General features: G+C 34.2%; 1 protein-coding gene across 2 annotated transcripts in view; it reads right to left on the reverse strand.

Annotated features, from left to right (window-relative positions):
• The window catches only part of LOC115218923 (neuronal acetylcholine receptor subunit alpha-10), a 1131344-nt gene that overhangs the window by 11671 nt on the left and 1098448 nt on the right, over window positions 1-21225 (reverse strand). For both annotated transcript variants that reach the window (XM_029788944.2, XM_036499212.1), the window contains one exon: window positions 10535-10725. In XM_029788944.2, the coding sequence (XP_029644804.1) occupies window positions 10535-10725 (191 nt within the window). The remainder of the gene's footprint in view (window positions 1-10534; window positions 10726-21225) is intronic.

The raw sequence follows: 21225 nt of genomic DNA on the forward strand, positions 1-21225 counted from the left end.
TTTTAGGTGTTTTCGCTCAATAAACACTCACAAGGCCCGCTCTGGGAATCGAAACCGCGATCCGACGACCGCGAGTCCGCTGCCCTAACCACTGGGCCATTGCGCCTCCATATATATATATATATATATATATATTACGAGATAGATAGATAGATAGATAGATAGATAGATAGATAGATACTTATATACATACATACACAAAATTATAAATGCATACCTACAATCTATCTACATAAATGATGTATAAATACCCTGTTGATGCTGTGGAAGTTCTAACGAAGGGACATCGGATTTAGCTTAGAAACCGACTCTTTCGCTATTGGCAAGAAATCTTGAAATAAAACTGAATAATGACATATATACATATATGCTTAAAGCATTAGACAAGGTAATATATGCTTTAAGATGTTATAAGTTATAGCCGGTCATAGAGCAACCATTATATTTTCACATATAAAATTATTTTAGCATATTCAACCTTGCCTTATTTTCCTACAAAAAAACAATACAAATCACTCAAGAGACTCCCCAAAAATGCATAACTATACTCAGTACAAACGATGCCAACATTTAAAAAGTGCAGACGACCTAATTGTGGTACATGCCTATACCTAACTGAATGTTCGGAATTCACATTCAAGCAAGGGGGAACATTCTCAAATTTAGGACCAACTTCACATATACTTCTCAGAACCATATCTATGTCATAACCTGCTCAAGTTGTGGCCACAATTATGTGGGCCAAACGAGCCTTACTTTGAGACGCAGTGACGCTGCATAAAGATCAGATTCGTTTTCCTCAATACAGGAAGATAGCCCTGAGCGAACATATCGACAGATGCGCAAGAAATAAAACGCAGAATTTCTATATCGTTCCATTATACCAATGCAAAGATTCAATCTCCTTACAAGAACGCCTAAACAAGGTGAATTACGAAATAATAAACAAACTTGACTACTTCAAAAATTATACTGCGGAGTTAGGGTTAGGGTTGTTGCCTCCCTTTGCCCACTCTCTAGACTCGTTCTTATTTTTTAAGCATCCAAAATGGCGAGATCACTTTGTCACAAGAAGTGATTGCTTCACACCGTCCCTTGAAAAGCTAATTTAAATAGTGAAAACCGGTTGGATATCACGACATCCATAAAATATGTATATATATATATATATATATATATATAAAAGTCAAGTTGTGTGTCTGTCTCCAACGATTTAGATTCCTAACTACTCCCACATTTTGCGGTGCAGTTTAACCAAAACCGGGTATCTTATAGTCGTGATTCATATCGAGCCCTTCTGGGTATTAGCGCGCGTCTACGATGAGTCTACGATTTAAAAAAAAATTAACATCATTTTTTCCATTTGAATGCATTTTTTCGCTATTATATAAGGGAAGTAACTCTCTAAAAATGTCTACGATGAGTCAACGATTTAAAAAAAAATTGACCATAATTTTTTTTCCATTTTTAATGCATTTTTTTGCTATTTTTTTGCTTTAACTCTCTAAAAATGCTTATATAGTTATTTCCCTTACAAATCCGAGCAACGCCGGGCGATACTGCTAGTATATATATATATGTTAAAAAAATTTCTTTATGGAAAGATATTAAACTATGTGAAACGAAGGCATTTCTCTTCCACTTTTTATATGTGCTTTCCACATACTTTCAACTCATAATTTTGCCACATGGTAAATACTGAATCTCTTGGATTTTTGCTCCTTTTATACACACACACACACACACACATATATATATATCAATACGGAGCAAATAATTCTGCAGAATATATTTGCAGTGGTGCCATTAACTCTATCATTATCTAGGATAAAATAATTGAATTAATTATATAGGCGATTGCAGGCCCCCAAAAGCACTAAGTAGCTGAACGATTAAAATTTTTATTAATCAAAGAACATACTGAGTATATCTACCTGCTAGATATAACAGTCAAATCTCTTAGTTAAACCACCGAAAAAATAACACTGACAGTAACTACAGAAATGAACCGTCTGCGAGCATACGGGTTAAGAAAATAATCCAACGTACCAATATAGGATCCAGCTAAATATTTTCTATTATTTGGACTCAAGTGGACCGGTTTCTGGAATGGCATTATAACCCTCACCTTCTTCAGCTATTTAATGCTTTTTGGGGACTGCAATCTCCTATATTATTAATTCTGTCATTATCAATTTAATTATTTTATCCTAGGCGAAATGTATCTTCGCAAATATTTTCTGCTGAATTAATTGCTCTGTGTTGGAATTTTTTTCTCACAGAGAAAATGCTATGATTAGGCGCAAAAGAAATCAGTTGCAGCCCAAACTTCTACGTGACGGGTTGTGGGATATTTTTCCATCATGGTAACACGCGCTGAAGAAGGGTGAGGCTATAATGTCAGTCCAGAAACCGGTCCTCATGAGTCCAAATACTAGAAAATATATAGCTGGATGCTTTATTGAATAATTGTCTTAACCCTTAAGCTCGCAGACGGTTGATATCTGTAGTTATTGTCAGTGTTACTTTTTCGGTGGGTTAAATATGAGTTGAGACCGTTATTTCCAGCAGGTAGACATACTCAGTATTTTCCATGATTAATATATACAGACACACACACACACCAATATATGTATATATATATATATATATATATATATATATATATATATATATATATATATATATATATATGTACACACATACATACATATATGTATACATATATATATACATACATATTATATACATACATATATATATATATATATATATATATATATATATATATAAATATATATATATACATACATGCATCTATATATATATAAATACATACATATATACACATTATATATATATATATATATATATATATATATATATATATATATATATATATATTGACAGAGATAGATAAATAGATAGAGAGAGGTGAGGCAGAGGGGAAGTGAGAATATAAGTATGATTCTAAATTCCTTACGAAAGGACTTCTGCATCTCACAGTGTGTGCATTTATGTGAGTGCGCGCATATGTGTGTTCATGAGGATGTGTGAAAAATAATAAGAAAGGATTGAAACTGTTGTTTTTGTACGTACATATTTGAATAAAAGAAGGTTATTTTTTTTATCATAGAAAGTGTACGTTTCTATCATATATTTACATGAATGAAAGCAAAATACGAAAATATACTTCCACATAACAAATGTTTTCGCATAATAGCTTTGCTGAAAATATATTAGTGAATGTTTTCACCAGCTGAGTTTTTACAGACACAACGCGTGCACACATACTTTCAAAACAGGAGAGAAAGTAAAAAATCGCATATTGCTTAAACATTCTCGGTATCGATAAAAGATTTTCGTATGATAAGAGTTTTAGTGAAAAAACTTCTGTGTATGTTGTAGTCAAAAGAGGTTTCATCGTAGAACAAACATCATATCTTATTGACGGGTTCGGTTTTAGCAGTTGATTCGCTCACCAAATTTCGAGGTGTATTATCATTGTATGTTAAGACCTTGTGCTCAGTTTATTTGAGAATAGTTAAACATATAGTTATGACGCTTATGATATTTTAAAGGCAAGGGATGTAACTTTTAGTATGTTGGTTTTTTTGTCGCTTATGTTCCTTAAGTGACTACATATGTCGGTTAATGTACACAGAGAAAGATATTTTCCCTTATGCAGAACAAGGACGTTAACAGAGGAGAGCAGGGTGTTCCATTAAAATATCGGTATGCACAGATAAATTCGCTTTTATTCTTATGAAATAGGGTTTTGTGTTCCAACAAAAGATTGTTGTTATTGTAACGGCTATCGTTGCTGGTGTAGTTGTTTCTGTTGTGAATGTGCGTGATTAGTGGTAAGGGTATTAGGCTCACGATGTTATGATCGTAAGTTTGGAAAGCGGCAGCGCGTTGTATCCTTGAGCAAGGCAATTTATTTCACATTGCGAATCTTTAATGTTTGGCTGCCAACTTCAATTTCTGTTCGAATTGATTTCATATTCAGTGCAATGGTACATTTTTCAGGCTAATCGATGTCATAAAAATCATTTTCGTTATAAATCAGTAAATAAAGAGTTATTAGCTATTACAGTTTGAACATTTTGGGTAGACAGATTCACTACATCATTATATTTCATTTGGACTGATAACAAAAGCAGCAGGCACTCCGTCGGTTACGACGAGAGTTCCAGTTGATCCAATCAACGGAACAGCCTGCTCGGGAAATTGACCTGCAAGTGGCTGAGCACTCCACATATACGCGTACCCTTACGTAGTTCTCAGGGAGATTCAGCGTGACGCAGTATGGAACAAGCCTGACCCTTTGAATTACAAGTGCTCTTCATTTATTGCTAGCTGAGCAGACTAGAATAATGTGGGATGTTTTCCGCTTGGCTGCCAAGGTTTCAAAAGCCTATCGAATTTTTTTTATTTGGTACATTAATCTAGCTGAATTGCTGGAGTTGTATCACATTTTCCAGAATTTTTTTCTTTTTTTTTAGTTATATAAGTTTAAAATTTGATCATTTTCACCCGGTCAGGAAACAGAATTTTGAAGTGACAGCACATTTTGTCAACATCCTGAAAGTAGCACTGTTGTCAATATTTGTATTATATACACGGAAAATGTATAAACAACACATCTTTTGTAGTTTTAAGCATTCAATATGCATATATATAAGTATATATATCTATATCTATATCTATCTATCTATCTATCTATCTATCTATCTATCTATATATATATATTTAAGTATATATATATACGTACATACATATATATATATATATATATGCATACATGAATAACTATGGGATTACACCTAGAAAGTTACCCTGCGAGGCACAAGTCACGGCAACGTTGTTTTTGGAAGGCCAGCAGTCGGCCATGCATACCACATCCTCTTGGCACCAGTGATGTTGCAATTCATTTCTACAGCTGAGTTAACTGAAGCAACGTGAAATACAGCGAAATAAAGTGTCTTGCTGAAGAACACAACGCGCGGGCCCGGTCCGGGAATCAAGCTCACAACCTCATGATCGTAAGCTCGATGCTTTGATCACAGAGCCATGCGCCTTCACACACACATACATTCATACATGTATATATATATATATATATATATATATGTGTGTGTGTGTGTGGTGTGTGTGTGTGTGTGTGTATGTATATATACACACATATATTATTCTATATTGGCTTCCGTCACTTGACTGCCGCTTTCTATATTTATGTCATTATTATTTCATATATATACATATAAGCAATAGATAAAAGCGTCTCTGCCTTTGCATATGACTGATTATGTACAAATGAGGTTACTGCTATATTCTGATGGTACTATTGTAGAAAAGTTAATTATGTATAATTTTCCTTGTCTCTGGACTTCGTTCTGAACAATACTAAAACTACTAATGAGATCTGTGACAGTTTCATTTTTTACCAAAGTCTGTTTTAACTTTGATGTATATAGAATATCTCTTTTCGGTTTGATTGTTCTGTTGATATTTAGTTTAATGTTGATATGTTTCAATTAGATATGCGTTGACATTTGCTCTATTTGTTTGTTTTTTTCCCTCTACGAACGGAATAAATTCGAAAGAAAGAAATACATCATTCAAAAAATAAGAAACTGACTTAAATCATGCCAAAGTATTTGCTAAGTAATGCAGGAATAAAAAAAGTAGTTGTATATGCGAATGAATTTGCTTTTGTTTGATGTACCTATATCTGTGCAGATCATTATACATATATCAGAAACAATGGATTGGTTAGAGTTGAATGTGCTGAGTCATCTGATCTAATTTCCGGCTATATTGCTAAATATATACTGCGGTTTCATGTTCGTACACTCTTTGTTAACAAACATACAGTAACACCGGTATATGTTAAAATATATATAAACTTACACATACAACCATACGGAGATAGCAACACCAATAATAAAATTAAAAAGTGCCAAAACTTTTCACTATACGTAGTAGTTACTTTTTAAAAACGTCAATCAATGTTGATGTATGCTGCAGTAAAGCATATATCTGTAAATTCTTAACTAACGTTGTATGAAGAGACAGATTTTTAAAAAAATCATGTCTTTATTATGTACAATATTTTAGTGAGCATATACAAAAGATGAGAACAAGATACTGAATGTTGGTGAAATATGTATTTTCAGTACATATTCTATCTTTAATTATTTGTTACTTTTTTCAGTCATTGAACTGCAGCCAAGTTCGGGTGTCCCCTTGAAAGGGTCAGACGAACAAATCTGCTGTAGTATTACTTTAACGTCTGGCATTTGTTATATCAGTTTCATAAAACTAACTGTATTATTCTTTCGTCGAAATAAACTTTTAATGAAAAATTGTAGCAACATGGGGTAACCCATTGTTTTGATTTCTTTCTCATGTATTTGTGTGTATGTGTGTGCGCGAGCGCGTGTGTATTTGTATATATGTGTTCATACTTGAGTGTTAGAGAATAATTAATTTGTACTCCACAAAATGTCGTTATAGTCCTTCAGTTTTTATTGTAACTTACTATAAGATCTAATATATATGTTTGTGTTTATATATATATAATATATATATATATATATATATATATATATTATATATATATATATATATTATATTATATATATATATGCATGTATATATACACAATATATATACATACACGCATACATATACATACACATATATATATACATACCTATATAGAAAATGAGGAGTTTATTTTATGAGGAGTGATCTAAAGGAATAGGTACACTTGGGACAACACAGAAACAGTTGTAAGACATCCATTAATTAATTAACTAATTAATCTTATTACTTCAAATTCCCCTAACTCTAAATATTTAAAATCACTTGAGATACTCGTCCTGCCTTGTGTTTGTTGTCTTTTTTCCTCTAATACATACATACATACATACATACATACATAATACATATGTACATATATATGTATATATATATATATATATATATTATATATATATATATATATATATAATATATATATATATATATATATATATATATTATATATATATATATATATATATATAATATATAATATATATATATATTGTATGTAGGTATATATATGTATATATAGCGAGTTTCTTAACTACACAATCATGTCTACTTCTATCTTCCTAAATTTACACTAACATTGAAAAAAAATCAGCCAAGATGAATGTGACGAAAATTCCACCGGTTCCGAATTGACCTGGAGCCCAAACAATAACGACAAGTGCATCAAGAAAAACAAGAAAAATAACAACTTAACTGTAAGTACAATTTCTAAAGTGTTTTAACCTGCACGCCAACGTGAATAATTTCTCTAATCTTACCAAACGAAATGCACTGGTAAAGGTTAGAGAAAAGAAAACAATGTGAAACGAAGATGATAGGACAATGTTAAAAATAAGTTTCGGCAAAAATCTAATAATTTTTTACTAGTTTCAGCCATTGGATTGCGGTGATAAGAAATTAAAATCTTGAAGACCTTTATTGCAATGTCACACAAACACACACCTAACTGCCAGCTTACCTACCTACCAACATTCATTCGTTCGTTCGATCCTTCCTTCCTTCTTTCCTTCCTTCCTTCCGTGTTTCCTTCCTACATACATACATACATACACGCATGTATATATGTATATGAGTATACATGTATATATTGGTGTATATATATATATATATATATGTGTGTGTGTATGTGTGTGTGTGTGTCTGTGTGTGTGTGTATGTGTGTGTGTGTGATAGGCTTCTTCAGTAATTTTCGTCTGTGAATTGTTGCTCACTTGGACATTGCGAGGGTTTGCTTAAAATAATTCCTTCGAGATGGTGCGCTGTAGATAGAATCTATATCCACAGGTTTGTGTTGGAAACGTTACTACCATTCACCTTCTCGATTTATTGCTAAGACAAAACTCAATAAGTTACATGAAAAATATATTCACTTTTGAGGAAATCGCTGAAGAACAGCAACAAACATGAAGTAAAACCAAGCGCGACCGAATTCCCGATGGCCTAGTGCTTGATTCACTTGTGACACAATCTCATGAGTTGTTACAGTTGCGCATTTCAGAACTATTGACAATCTTGCGGTTCTCGGTTAAATATTTCTACACTGTTCCTTGGGCAGGTGTCTTGTCATATAGCCTCAGTTTGATAGCTGATATCTGTACCTATGCACACATACACAGCTTGAATGAAAATCGAATCAACGTAGAAGTTTCTCACGTTCTTGTTTCTACTATACTAAATAAGAACATACAACGTGATGTTATGTTCAGATATGCTCGGTAACGACGACTTAACAGTGTTTGGTTGGATTCAAATACGGAGACTATATGGATACTAGAACTACTAAAAATTGCTACTAACATTCAATGGAATCACATCATATCTTCTTAGATACCAAGATCGGAAGTTACTTTTATCAGAAATTACTTGGAGCTAAACAACAATAACAAGTCTGAGGTCAATTAAGTAAATTATAACAAGATGCTAAGTCTGATTATATTGTCAGATATCATTGCTCGGAGTGAAGAGATATTAGAAGTTATATGATATCATACTTACAACGGTGTGAGTACCGCAGGGCAACATGAAACATCTCGGTAAGTGAAGAGCATGCAACGTTATCAGCACTATGGATGAAAGCCAGCTCACAAAACGTCTAATTCCTCAAGGGAAGATATGGACAGAATAGATGGTCAGAATGTACAGTTAATCTATCCTATAGTGCTTTGTAGTTGCGGTTATTATTTGTTTTTAAACTTGCTGGTGTGTACGAATATTTAACATTATAACCACACATATGCTTGTGTATACATGCCAGTACATGCACGCACATTCATCAATATACTTAAAAGAACTGTGCGTATATATGTATATGTATGTATGTATGTATGTATATATATATATATATATATATATATATATATATATAATATATATATAATATCATACATATACATACATACATATATATATATATATATATATATATATATGTATGTATATGTGTGATTATTATACAGATTTGTTTATTAACCACGCAGGGCGAAGCACAGAGGGGACAATGCAATGTATATTGTATAAATGTTACGTAATATATATCGTATATAGATAGAGAAAGCTGGTACAGATCTCAAAATCATGAAAGGCAAAGTCGACCTCGGCTGAATTTGAACTCAGAACGTACGAAACGGACGAAATATCGCTAAGCATTTTGTCCGCTTGCATCTGAAATCCTCTTTCAAAATAACTTTATAAACTTGGGTATCTACAAATTTGAGTGAGTATCAAATTAGTTTTTCTCTGATTTTACAGATATGCAAACACCGCTTTTATAGCAAGAACACTATGTACTGGGTGAGTATTTAATTTCTGAATTTCTTCTACCTTTTCGAACCTGCAAACATTTCACTTACATACGCCGGAGAAACTGAAGCGCGTCCACAAATCAACACTTGCAACACTTTTCATAATTTATAACAAACACAGAAGATAAGCGGCTGGCATCTTTACAGACTACAACATTACGAAAACTATAGCATAACAAAACTTCATTTAATATAAGATTAACAGTGTATACATACAATTATATCGATAATTGAAATAGAACAAACTAAATGTGTTCTGTTCAAAATCTGCCATCACTCTCATTAACCATAACCAGGGTAGTCACATATTTTGACCTTTGCTGGTCAAATGGATGCTACCATTCATTGTTTGTTCCCTGTCAATATATTTATTTATAAACTAATGATATCTAACTTTATGCCCGCCAAACTGTATCTTTTGCCCCACTATCCTCTCGACTCTCATGCACTTATGATTACCTCCAGAAGAATGGTAGCTAGTAACATTTAATAATACTACACAGTGGTAGGAGCAAAGCTAGCAAGCCAGTTCTCAGAATAAATACATCCGAAAAAGCTCATAGAAAAAAAAAACACGTTTTATCAATTCAAAATGAACAATTAAATTACACCAACTAGAAAATTACATATAATAGAAATATTATAATTAAAATAACAATAAAATACCGATGATTAAGTAAATTGCAAATAAAATAATAATAAAAACGTATATGTTCTGCCAGTGAATGACTTTTCGATCTCAAAATGGCTCTCCCCTGAGGGACGAACTCGCAGATTTACCGTAGAATAAGCTGTTTCCTGTACTGTTTCAATTTTCGTTTTCTTTTTTTCACAAAACAATTCTCGTGTCAAATTAATATAGTTATTATTATTATTGAATCCTGTGTGTATATATATATATATATATATATATATATAGATATATATATATATATATATATATATATATATATTCATACATACATACATACATGCATACATACATACATACATACATACATACATACATACATACATACATACATACATACATACATACATGCATACATAAATATATATATACATACATATATATGTATGTATGTATATAAGAAATACAATTGAATAGACAGGTTGAAGTTACTTACCATCGATTCTTTAGAACCCAAAGGTACTTCGAGTTTAATAAATAAGATTTTGGCGACAACACCGAAGCATATTTTTTTAAGGATCATAGGCACCTCGTAGCCTCGCGTTCCTTTGTGGTGGATGTTCAGTGTTAGTACTGTCATTCCAGTCGCGAAGGACACAATTGCAATAGTGATGCCATAATACAAGCCTGAAACAAGAAGAGCGCAATATATAATTGTAATATATAATAGTTAAAAAGTGCAAAAGTATCGAGTTCTATATACGTTTGTTTGTACGTGTCATGTATATATGTATGTATACATGCATGCATGTATGTATATGTGTGTTTGTGTGTATGAAAGAGAGAGTAGGAAGAGAGAAATTAAGTTAATAATATATATTTCTTTAGTACCCACAAGGGGCTAAACACAGAGGGGACAAACAAAGACAGACAAACGGATTAAGTCGGTTACATCGACCCCAGTGCGTAACTGATACTTAATTTATCGATCCCGAAAGGATGAAAGGCAAAGTCGACCTCGGCGGAATTTGAACTCAGAACGTAGCGACAGACAAAATACCGCTAAGCAGTTCGCCCGGCGTGCTAACGATTCTGCCAGTTCGCTGCCTTGTTTAGCTATTTCTTATGCTTTTTATTAATTTATTCTACAAAACTTTTGGCCCATGAATACTAAAGCAATTGTGATCCCGTTTCGTTTCTCGTCAGAAATCCAAATCATCATTAGTTTAACCGCCAATGGAAAAATATCTTCAGCATAACTGTGATATAAACATATTAATAAAAATGAGATTATCTAAATTTTCTGCGAAACTCCCAAACTCATTCATTTGAGCTACGCTTCATTGCATAATCAAAGTTTTTTCTTAACGCACTCTAACACTCCTTGCACAGAATACCTCTCAGGTGTCCACCCATCCATGAAATCTATCCAGAGATACAGACATTTTTGCATATTGTTTTTATTTTAGATTGCATATTCGTATCTTTACTCACATCTAAATTGTTTGTGCTGCAATGTGTCAGGTTTTATTTCAAGAACTCTCTTTCTTATAAATGACTTAAAATGCAAAATAATCGAAAAATAAGATAAGAGAAAGTAACTTTAAATGTGTATGTTTGAATAATAATATAATATACTTATATTTGGTCATCTGTGTACATTTGAGGAAAACAGGTATCTTTCTATCTCCCTCCTTCTCTTTCTATGTGCATAAAGACATAGAGTAGAATCTACGCAATGTTGAATGAAAGAGAAAGCTAGACAATGATAAATTTTACAAATTCTCCACAGACTTAGCTAATTCTGAAATATATCAATACAAACAAGTTGAAATGGTTTTCACACAAAGTGAGTGAAATATATTTCTTCTAGTTGTAGTAAGATTATGTTTGTAGCTGTACCAATACGATTTTCATCCAAGCAATTCACTAAACTATAAGAAAATCTTAGAACGTGATTTTATCGAGTCATCTAATGGAAATAAATTGTTGTGTGGATATGAAAGCAATACGAAGAAAAGATATGCCAGAAAACAAAAGGCTACCTATGTAACATTTCTTTATTCCTTATACAGATTAACCTTCAATTTTCGCTTAGTATAACTTTCGAGGTGACGAGATGAATAGTTTATTCGGGTCAGATTTTAACACAGAATATAAGGGGTTTGCTAAATACAATATTTATTTCTAACTTACGCAGAAAATCACTCATAGTGTGGATGAAAGCAGTTTGATTGTATCAATTTTCAGTACTTGGCCACTACCTCTTTTTTTATCGATTTCGTCGACATCAACAGAGATGGGTTTCAGTTGAGCAGTAAAGGGACCAAATGTGATACTATCAGAGTTCTCATTCGACGCTCTAACGGGTCTATCGAATAACTGTGTTTTAATAATTAATTACTTTCATTTAATAAAATACCAGACATGAAAGAAAAATAGCATACTGCATTCATTAGTGATATCTGCCTTATAATAAATCGGGCGAAAAGCAAAACTTTGCCTATGATATATCAAGACCTTTCTATCATTTCTCTAACTAGAATCTCCTAGAATCGCTTCTCGATTTGAGAATCCAGATACTGGTCAGTAGCTCAAAATTTCTTTATTGCTAGTTAATTGGGTATCAATCCTATAATCTCACATTTTATCAGTTTCGTTTGGTTTCGAGAACCCGTGTCATTTAATTGACTTCTTAGAAAAGGGATACGAGATTCGAAGAGAGAGTAAGCACTAAACTAATATTGAATACTGCAATTCCACCATGCACATCATCCATTTCTGCCGAATTGCTACCATTATATCGAAACGTGTAGGAAAATTAAGAATGAATATTACCATACATTATTTCTGTCCGCTTTTAAAGTTTTCATATTTTGTCAAAAAGTAGAAGTACTTTCTAAATATTACGGAATTTATAATGATAAAAAATGCATACCATTACTTGATCAAGTTTAGGTGTGTTTATTTTCTTTCAGCTAATTAGCGAACATGATCACTCTAGCTGCGGTAACATTTCTATAAGAATGCGATTTGTAGTATAAACTGCAATACTGCACACATGTTTTCTCATCTGCCAAATGTTGACATCTGGCTTCGAAATTTAGGTAACCACAAAGTAGAAAATCTAGAAGGTAATTTTTGTTTTTCAAATTAAGAGTTGTTGTGATATGATTGTCTTGAATATTGAGTATCGTTCATTATTCTATTGGAAACCGTCTCTTTGTCCAGTCTTATTATTTAATGAGTATTTGGCTACTGGTATTGATATTAACGATTACACCTATACGTGCATGCCTTGTTCATATGACCAGTGGTCAACTATAAATGTTCACTCATTCTTTCTAAAAATTACAGCACGGCGTTCCCATTCATTCAACCGACACTAACAGACAACAATCCAATAGCTTTTAAAGGCTTAGGTCAATGAACCTAACTGAAAGGTACTATTTATTATTACCTTTAGAGAAAGATATTATTTATTATTATCTTTATGGAAAGATATTTATTATTACGTTTACTATCGTAACCCTATTAGTGTCTATAAAACTGTTAGTGTAGTGTACCTAAATGTTATTTTAGCTTTTGCTTCGCTCCACCCCCACTAGTGCAAAAATATTATTTCCCATCAAGCATTTTATAAAATGCCTTTTGGTCAGTAGCTCAAAATCAGTGGATGGCTAACAGTGCGATGCACAACCAATATGTTTCATTGGTTCTTATCCAAACGTAACGCGTATAAATACAAGTAAGCAGGTTTAGGGAATGATCTATTTCAGTGCGCTAAGATTGAAATGACTAGTGGTTCGTTGGTTTGCAACTGATATTAAATACCAATTCACACTGGTGGAAGAGCTATAACGGGTTAACATGTATTCTATGCAGATATGTATGACTTTTAATCTGACATCCACTCAATAGGCCAAAGAAACAAGTTGACTGAGAAAGGAATTCTAATAAAGAAGCTGAGGGCGCAAACGGGATTCTTACGTTTTAACACTATAGAGGAAAATTTATATTGCATGTGAGAGGAGGTGACAATTTAATAGTGGATGGAAGCACTCCGTCGGTTACGACGATGAGGGTTCCGGTTGATCCGAATCAACGGAACAGCCTGCTCGTGAAATTAACGTGTAAGTGGCTGAGCACTCCACAGACACGTGTACCCTTAACGTAGTTCTCGGGGATATTCAGCGTGACACAGAGAGTGACAAGGCCGGCTCTTTGAAATACAGGTACAACAGAAACAGGAAGTAAGAGTGAGAGAAAGTTGTGATGAAAGAGTACAGCAGGGATCACCACCATCCCCTGCCAGAGCCTCGTGGAGCTTTAGGTGTTTTCGCTCAATGAACACTCACAACGCCCGGTCTGGGAATCGAAACCGCGATCCTATGACCGCGAGTCCGCTGCCCTAACCACTGGGCCACTGCGCCTCCACAATTTAATAGTAGTGTATATGGAAAAAAATACAGCATTTCAAAATGATAAAAATGTACTTACCGCGTCAGAATAGCATTGGGTTATCATTGATTACCTGATAAAGCATGATAACGTTGCAGTCGACAAAGAATATTCAGACTAAAGTCGTTCAAGAGAACCAGAAGAGTCAACACAATAATACAACACAAATCACCAATACTGATGTTTTGTGAAAATCTTCAGCTATAAAATACAAACATCTTATCACATTTTTCGTATATTTAATCTCATTAGAAGGATTTAATTTCTTTTTGTTATCGGAAAATTTTTTTCTATATAGAATGTTTGTTACTTATCGAATACTTGTAAAATTATCATTCTCACGAGAACCTTACCAGAGAAATAAGATTATTTTTCGCTGTATTTTCGTATAACACACACACACACACACACACACACACGCACACATACACATGTAGAGACAGAGAGACAGAGACAGAAAGAAAGATGCACATAAACCTGCAAACATGTTTATACACAGACACAAATGTATATATACATATATACACATAAGGACTGAATAAAATTACATTTACAGAATACATTATCTATTATTTATACATATATTATACATTTCGGTATACTGTAGTTTCCATCTGTTTATGAGGCCGGTGATAACTGTCGGGTATACCCTGAAAGGGTTGTTATTTTAGTAGTTATTATATTTGGAATACTTATATACATATATATATATATATATATATATATATATATATATATATATATATATATATATGAGGTAGTGCTAGCTGTAATAAGGTAAAAATGATATTAATAAACATAAGAATAAAAATAATATTAATATATTGATATTCATTTCTGTCATGGGAATAAGATATCGAATTTAAATGGGGAAGAAACTTGTGTTATATTAATTCTATTACTCGCCGGGTTGTTTCATAATACCTGAAAAGTTGATATTTGAATGTTAAAAGACATAAAAATACATTGAAATTCTCTGTGAGGTTTTGGTGAATGGTAATAATGTCACAGCCAAATATATATCAAGTCTGGACAAGATCAAAAGTCAAAGTGAATAATTCACATTTATTTTGAATACTATCAATAAGAGATAATATAATTAAACACATATTTCAAGTAGTTTCTGAACTGATAAAAATTACTTGTAAACAATATTAATACAATTTGTATAATGCCACTAAAAAAGTACCTGTTCCATTAATACCTGAAAAAAAGCAAAAAAGTAAAAGAGTTGAGAAAAGAAAAAAAAAAGGTCATTCAATGATGAATTCCCTGTAACGTTTTTCTTATCGATTTAGAATTCTGCCTGACACTCTTTCAATTCGGTCGCACTGCAGCTGTCCTGGCTCTTCTGAAATATATTATTTATTCCTTTTGGTCAACTATAGTTGTAGAATGTGTGTCTGACGTCGATGAAACCCTCAGTAGTACTTTATAAATACATACACTTTTATATATCTAATATGGACCTTCGATTCTATATTTGATAAGATATATCCATATGGATGCATGAATGTAATTAGCTGTGTATGTATGTTTGAATGGATGTATCTATGTATGTACGTACCTATCTATCTATCTATCTATCTATCTATCTATCTATCTATCTATCTATCTATCTATCTATCTATCTATCTATCTATCTATCTATCTATCTATATTACATACTTATGAAACACAATGCATAATACGTATAGGCCTCTGTGTGTGTGTGTGTGTGTACACATTCATATATGCATCAACTCTGGACAGCAATTTATCACTCTTAATGAAGCATCATATTCGCTGGTTTTGCTTTTGTTGTTTATTATCACGTCATTCACGTCAACTCTGATTAGAGACATGTACAATCAAAAGCAGCCGACTCGTAATCATTGTGTCGTATAATTTTAAAGACATAGCGTATTGAGGTCAGCATAATCAAGATAGCATTATGTGATTTGAGGACAAGTTTGCCACTATTTATAGAAAGCAAGCGACCATATAGTGATATGGTTTTCGTCTGACCGAGACGAATATCATAAATTAGGAAGTCAATTTAAGTTGACACTCTATTGAAACGACTCAATAATTCTAATCGGTCAAGCAGCAGAGACAATCTAAGTAAAAGCTACCTACGCTTAAAATTATGGAATTTTTACCAGTTTGGAGCGCTCGCTTTTCAACGTTAGGTGGAAGAGTGCGTTCCTCTGGTCAGGCGATCCACCAGCTGCCACCCTTCGACTTGGTGCTTTTGACTTGTTCAGGATCCTGAAGCACAGACACACTCTATGCCTCCGCTTCCTATAAAGGTTCTGGAATGTTGGGATGGTGTGCTCGTCATTTCTGAGGTACACTGTTTCCACAGTTTTGTCTCCCAGACAACTGCAGTCCTGGGTGAAGCAAAGACCAACATAAGTCACCTGGGACGTAGAGTTTCGTCAGATACTCGTCGCCATCTGTAAGGCGCGTAATGGCGTCGGTGGGAATTACACAGTAGCAATTTGAGAAAAGTTACTGGCAAAGAAGTGCGCCGACGCTTTTGAGACTCTAATAGATAACTTCTGAGAAGTCTCTGACGTGGCAGTGCTACCGCGGTGTGCTATCCCTTCCAGATTTACAGGCACGAACGTACATTCAGACGTGTCTGCCTGAGATTCGCACAGATCGATGGAAACATTCTGCACGCACTCATTCAATCGCAGGAATTGCTCACTTGCAGACTTATTTCGAACACTTGTTAACATGTATGGGATAAAAAGAACGAGCTCTTAGCGAGTTTTTCAACTTTCCTTTGAAAAGAAAGGAGAGCTTCGAGCGTGAGGAACTGTTCAGCGCTGAGATATTGAAAGTTGGGTGAGAATGGCAAAAATGCACAGAGTTGATGCAGCCACATTTCACTTACATTTGGAAGCCAGAGAATAACGGCGGGACAGGTCGCTTGCCCTTAATACTCAGAATGATATTGGATATATGGAGGTCCTGGATTGACCCTACAAGAAGGCCCTCCTATATCAGAAATGATTTATCGCATTCATATTTTTGTAATATTTAAATTCGTATTTCAGACTTTTTCTCATTTATTTTGTTTGTAATTCCCTGCATTTAATGTACATCTTTGTGTTTGTGCCTGATCCGTTGCCCCGGTGGCAATTAAAAAAAATCTTCGTCCTCCTCTTCTTCTTCTCCTTCTTCTTGATTGATTGAGAGAACAGCACACGCCATCAAAGTGACTCTAATGATAAGGGTACACCAAGTACATGCATCACAGCATATGCGCACGACATGGTGACTTCGTATCAAAATAAACTGCGCGTAATCTTGCAGGTAGGGCCCAGTTGAACACTGGAATCGATTTAATCAACTTACCCTTCCACGGAAAGTACTGGTCTTGTACCAAACTTGAAACGATTGCTACTACTACATCTAAATTATTATCATAGCGCTGTATTGGCAGGAGTGGCGAAACCTCCATAAGTAATACATTTTAGCATTCATTTACTGTTCGTTTATGCTCTGTTGTAATGGGCTTGTTAGAAATCACTTAAATTCTATATTACGTTTTATTCATTATGACTCGTTGGAGAGCTTAAATGAAATTTTGAATAAAAAAAAACAGATGTGACCAAATTTAACTGAGCATGTGTTTTATGCAGCAATTAACAATTGTAGTTTTAGATATGTGAATGAATTCAATGCAAATGCTACAAATAGCGCTGAAGTTAATGCCATGTTTATGTACAGATAAAGAACAAGACCCCAAGAAATAAAACGATGACTAGTTTCCGAAAGTGGATTCAATGATATTTGAAGGTCATAATTAGTGGATGCAATTCCCAACACACACAAATACACTCACACACAAATACACAACCACACAAATACATACATACATAGACACACACATACATGTATACATACATACATACATAGATACATATAAAAGTCAATCTAACTATCTCCCCATCTCATCTAACTTATCGGTCTTATATTATCGAGCTTATCTATCTATCTATCTATCTATCTATCTATCTATCTATCTATCTATCTATCTATCTATCTATCTATCTATCTATCTATCTATCTATCTATCTATCTATCTATCTATCTATCTGTCTGTCTATCTATCTATCTATCTATCTATCTATCTATCTATCTATCTATCTATCTATCTATCTATCTATCTATGTACTATCTATCTATCTATCTATCTATCTATCTATCTATCTATCTATCTATCTATCTATCTATCTATCTATCTATCTATCTATCTATCTATCTATCTATCTATGTTCATATACGACAGTACGACTGATTTCTTGGTTAGACTTTGTCGCTAGATCGTTACATAGTGTCAGTCGCTCTTGAGTGCTACTGGTAACATGTAATCCAGAACAACCTGTCGCATGGTCGGGTCGTCGGCGACTAAACTGCCAACCCCACTAGGCTTGCTTGGTGAGGATGGTGTAGTTGGACATCCTGCGGGATGAAAAATAGGACATGTCAAAGGGCCCATCAACCCCTGAATAGTCAACGGCCATCCAACAAAATGTTTGTAAATATGTATATACAATTTGTATATGTATATTTTTACTCTCTCTATATATATTTATCCTTTTATGTCTTTTAATTGCACATCTTTTACTTTTTTTATACAATATTATTTATATGTAATTCTTATTCACACATCGCACCTTTGTTTATTTACATTTTTGATATTTGTATTTTTATATGTATATATCTATATTTTTACTTTTATATATATATATACTTAGAGCCCGAGTCCCGAAAACGTGGCTAACAGGGCGCTCTGGTATTGCAAGTCCCCAACGGCGGATCTCTTCTTAGTGAAGGCGGATGAGGGCGATGCCAGGCAAGCTGGCTATAAAAGCGGACTACAACAAACTGGAGTTCTGGCAGCTTGCCACAGGAAGCCTGCGAACAGATCCAGACGGGCTGGTCCCAAGGCGGAGCATAGGATCTTATCCACCAACTCTGGCAGGTTGTTGCAGCAGAAGACAAGAGTCAATCATCTCGAGACTCCTCTTGCTATTGCACCTCCCTTGCCTGCTGTCAAGTCCGTGCAGCTGAGAACTGTGCATCCACTCCGGCACCTTAAACTTCGACTTTGATCCTTCATTCTCTTTCATCCTCTCTGCAAATCCTGCGGCGATGGGATCATCTGGCGACGGGGGAAGACTAGGATGTATTTGGAAGCCTCTAGTAAGATGGTCATTGTTGGATGGACCCGTTGATGAACATCCACCTCGGGCCTGCTTGTGCGTCCAGGCAACCCTTTTCAGGGATAGCACTGCCTGCTCCACATGGGGAAGGGCCTACAAAATGTGGCTCAGAAAAGGCTCGTCCTCACTTGCTCGACTGAGTAACCACTCCCAGTGAGTCATCCCCAAACATGCGGTAGAAACCAAGCATCAAAATTGAAAAAGAAAAAGAAACCCTCGAACCTCATCCTTGCAGGTTGCAATGTTCGCACCCTCCTTGATGACGTTTCACATGATGAGCCAGACACTCGACGACCCCGCGACGCACTGCTATTGTAGTCACCGAACTCAAGCGCTACAACCTCAACATTGCTGCACTCTGTGGGACTCATTTCTCCCATGAGGGTTCCCTCACTGAAGAAGCTGATAGATATACCTTCTCCTGGAAAGGACATTTCTTTGGGACGCCCCGTTTGCATGGGGTTAGTTTCGCAATCAAGAAAAGCCTATTGCAGAAAATTCCTGGAGTACCCTCCTGTATCAGCGAGCGTCTGTTGATAATCAAATTTCCACTTGCGAACAAGCGTTTTCTGACAATTCTCAGCGTTTATGAACCAACTCTGTAAATTCCAGTTTACATAATTTAACTTATGCGACAAAAGTTTTTCATATTGAATTTATCTCTGAAAAACAATGTGAAAGTGTTAAATGTTGAAGAAGTAGACTAGAATAAAATATCCTGACGATAGTATTGGATTTTGTTTTAGGAGATGTTGGGTAGGCTACGAGCTTAGTCTGTACAGAGACAAAAGCAAATGCTGAAGGCCATTTGAATCAATGCTTTATAGGTTTTTCGAACTCTCTATAACAACATTTTCCATCGAAAATAACGTCGCAGACGAGTAAGTACGCTTCCTGTGAGAAATCGCACGCAATTTGATACGAAACGTTACCAGAGCTAACTAAAATACGTACAGCAACAGTTATAAAGAACTCAGTAGTTATCAAAAAAACAATAACATAATTTTAAAATGAACCTGAAAGCAGTGCCGCATTAACAATTACAGTATCATTAGCTGTTCATTTCCGGAATTACAATGAGAGCTTGTGGTAAAATATTGCATGTTTCGCGAAACCTATGTTTCGAAGACCAGCGTGAGAAAAAGCGCAAATATTGTGAGAAGCAAAAGAGAAAGAGATAGGACTACAGCAGTCATTTTTCCTGTAGTGGACGAGCTTATAAAAATCAAAACAAAAATTTACATTAAACTATAAAGTTTGTATAAAATATCAAGAGATATTTAACATAATACGTAAACTACATAAAATATAGTTAGAAGCATTTACGGGAGTGTTTATTAAAAACACAAATAGAAGGAATAAAATTCTTTCTTACTTGAAAGTGTAAATTTACAATTGTTGCTCCGAGTATGACGTCAGAGAAGCTTAGTATAGAAGACGGATCATGTATGGTCTCTTTTTTGTTCCGTTATAAAATGGAATTCTATTAGAATTCAATTATATT

This window comes from Octopus sinensis, linkage group LG1 (genome assembly GCF_006345805.1).
Source record: "Octopus sinensis linkage group LG1, ASM634580v1, whole genome shotgun sequence".
NCBI classification, from domain to species: Eukaryota; Metazoa; Mollusca; class Cephalopoda; order Octopoda; family Octopodidae; genus Octopus; species Octopus sinensis.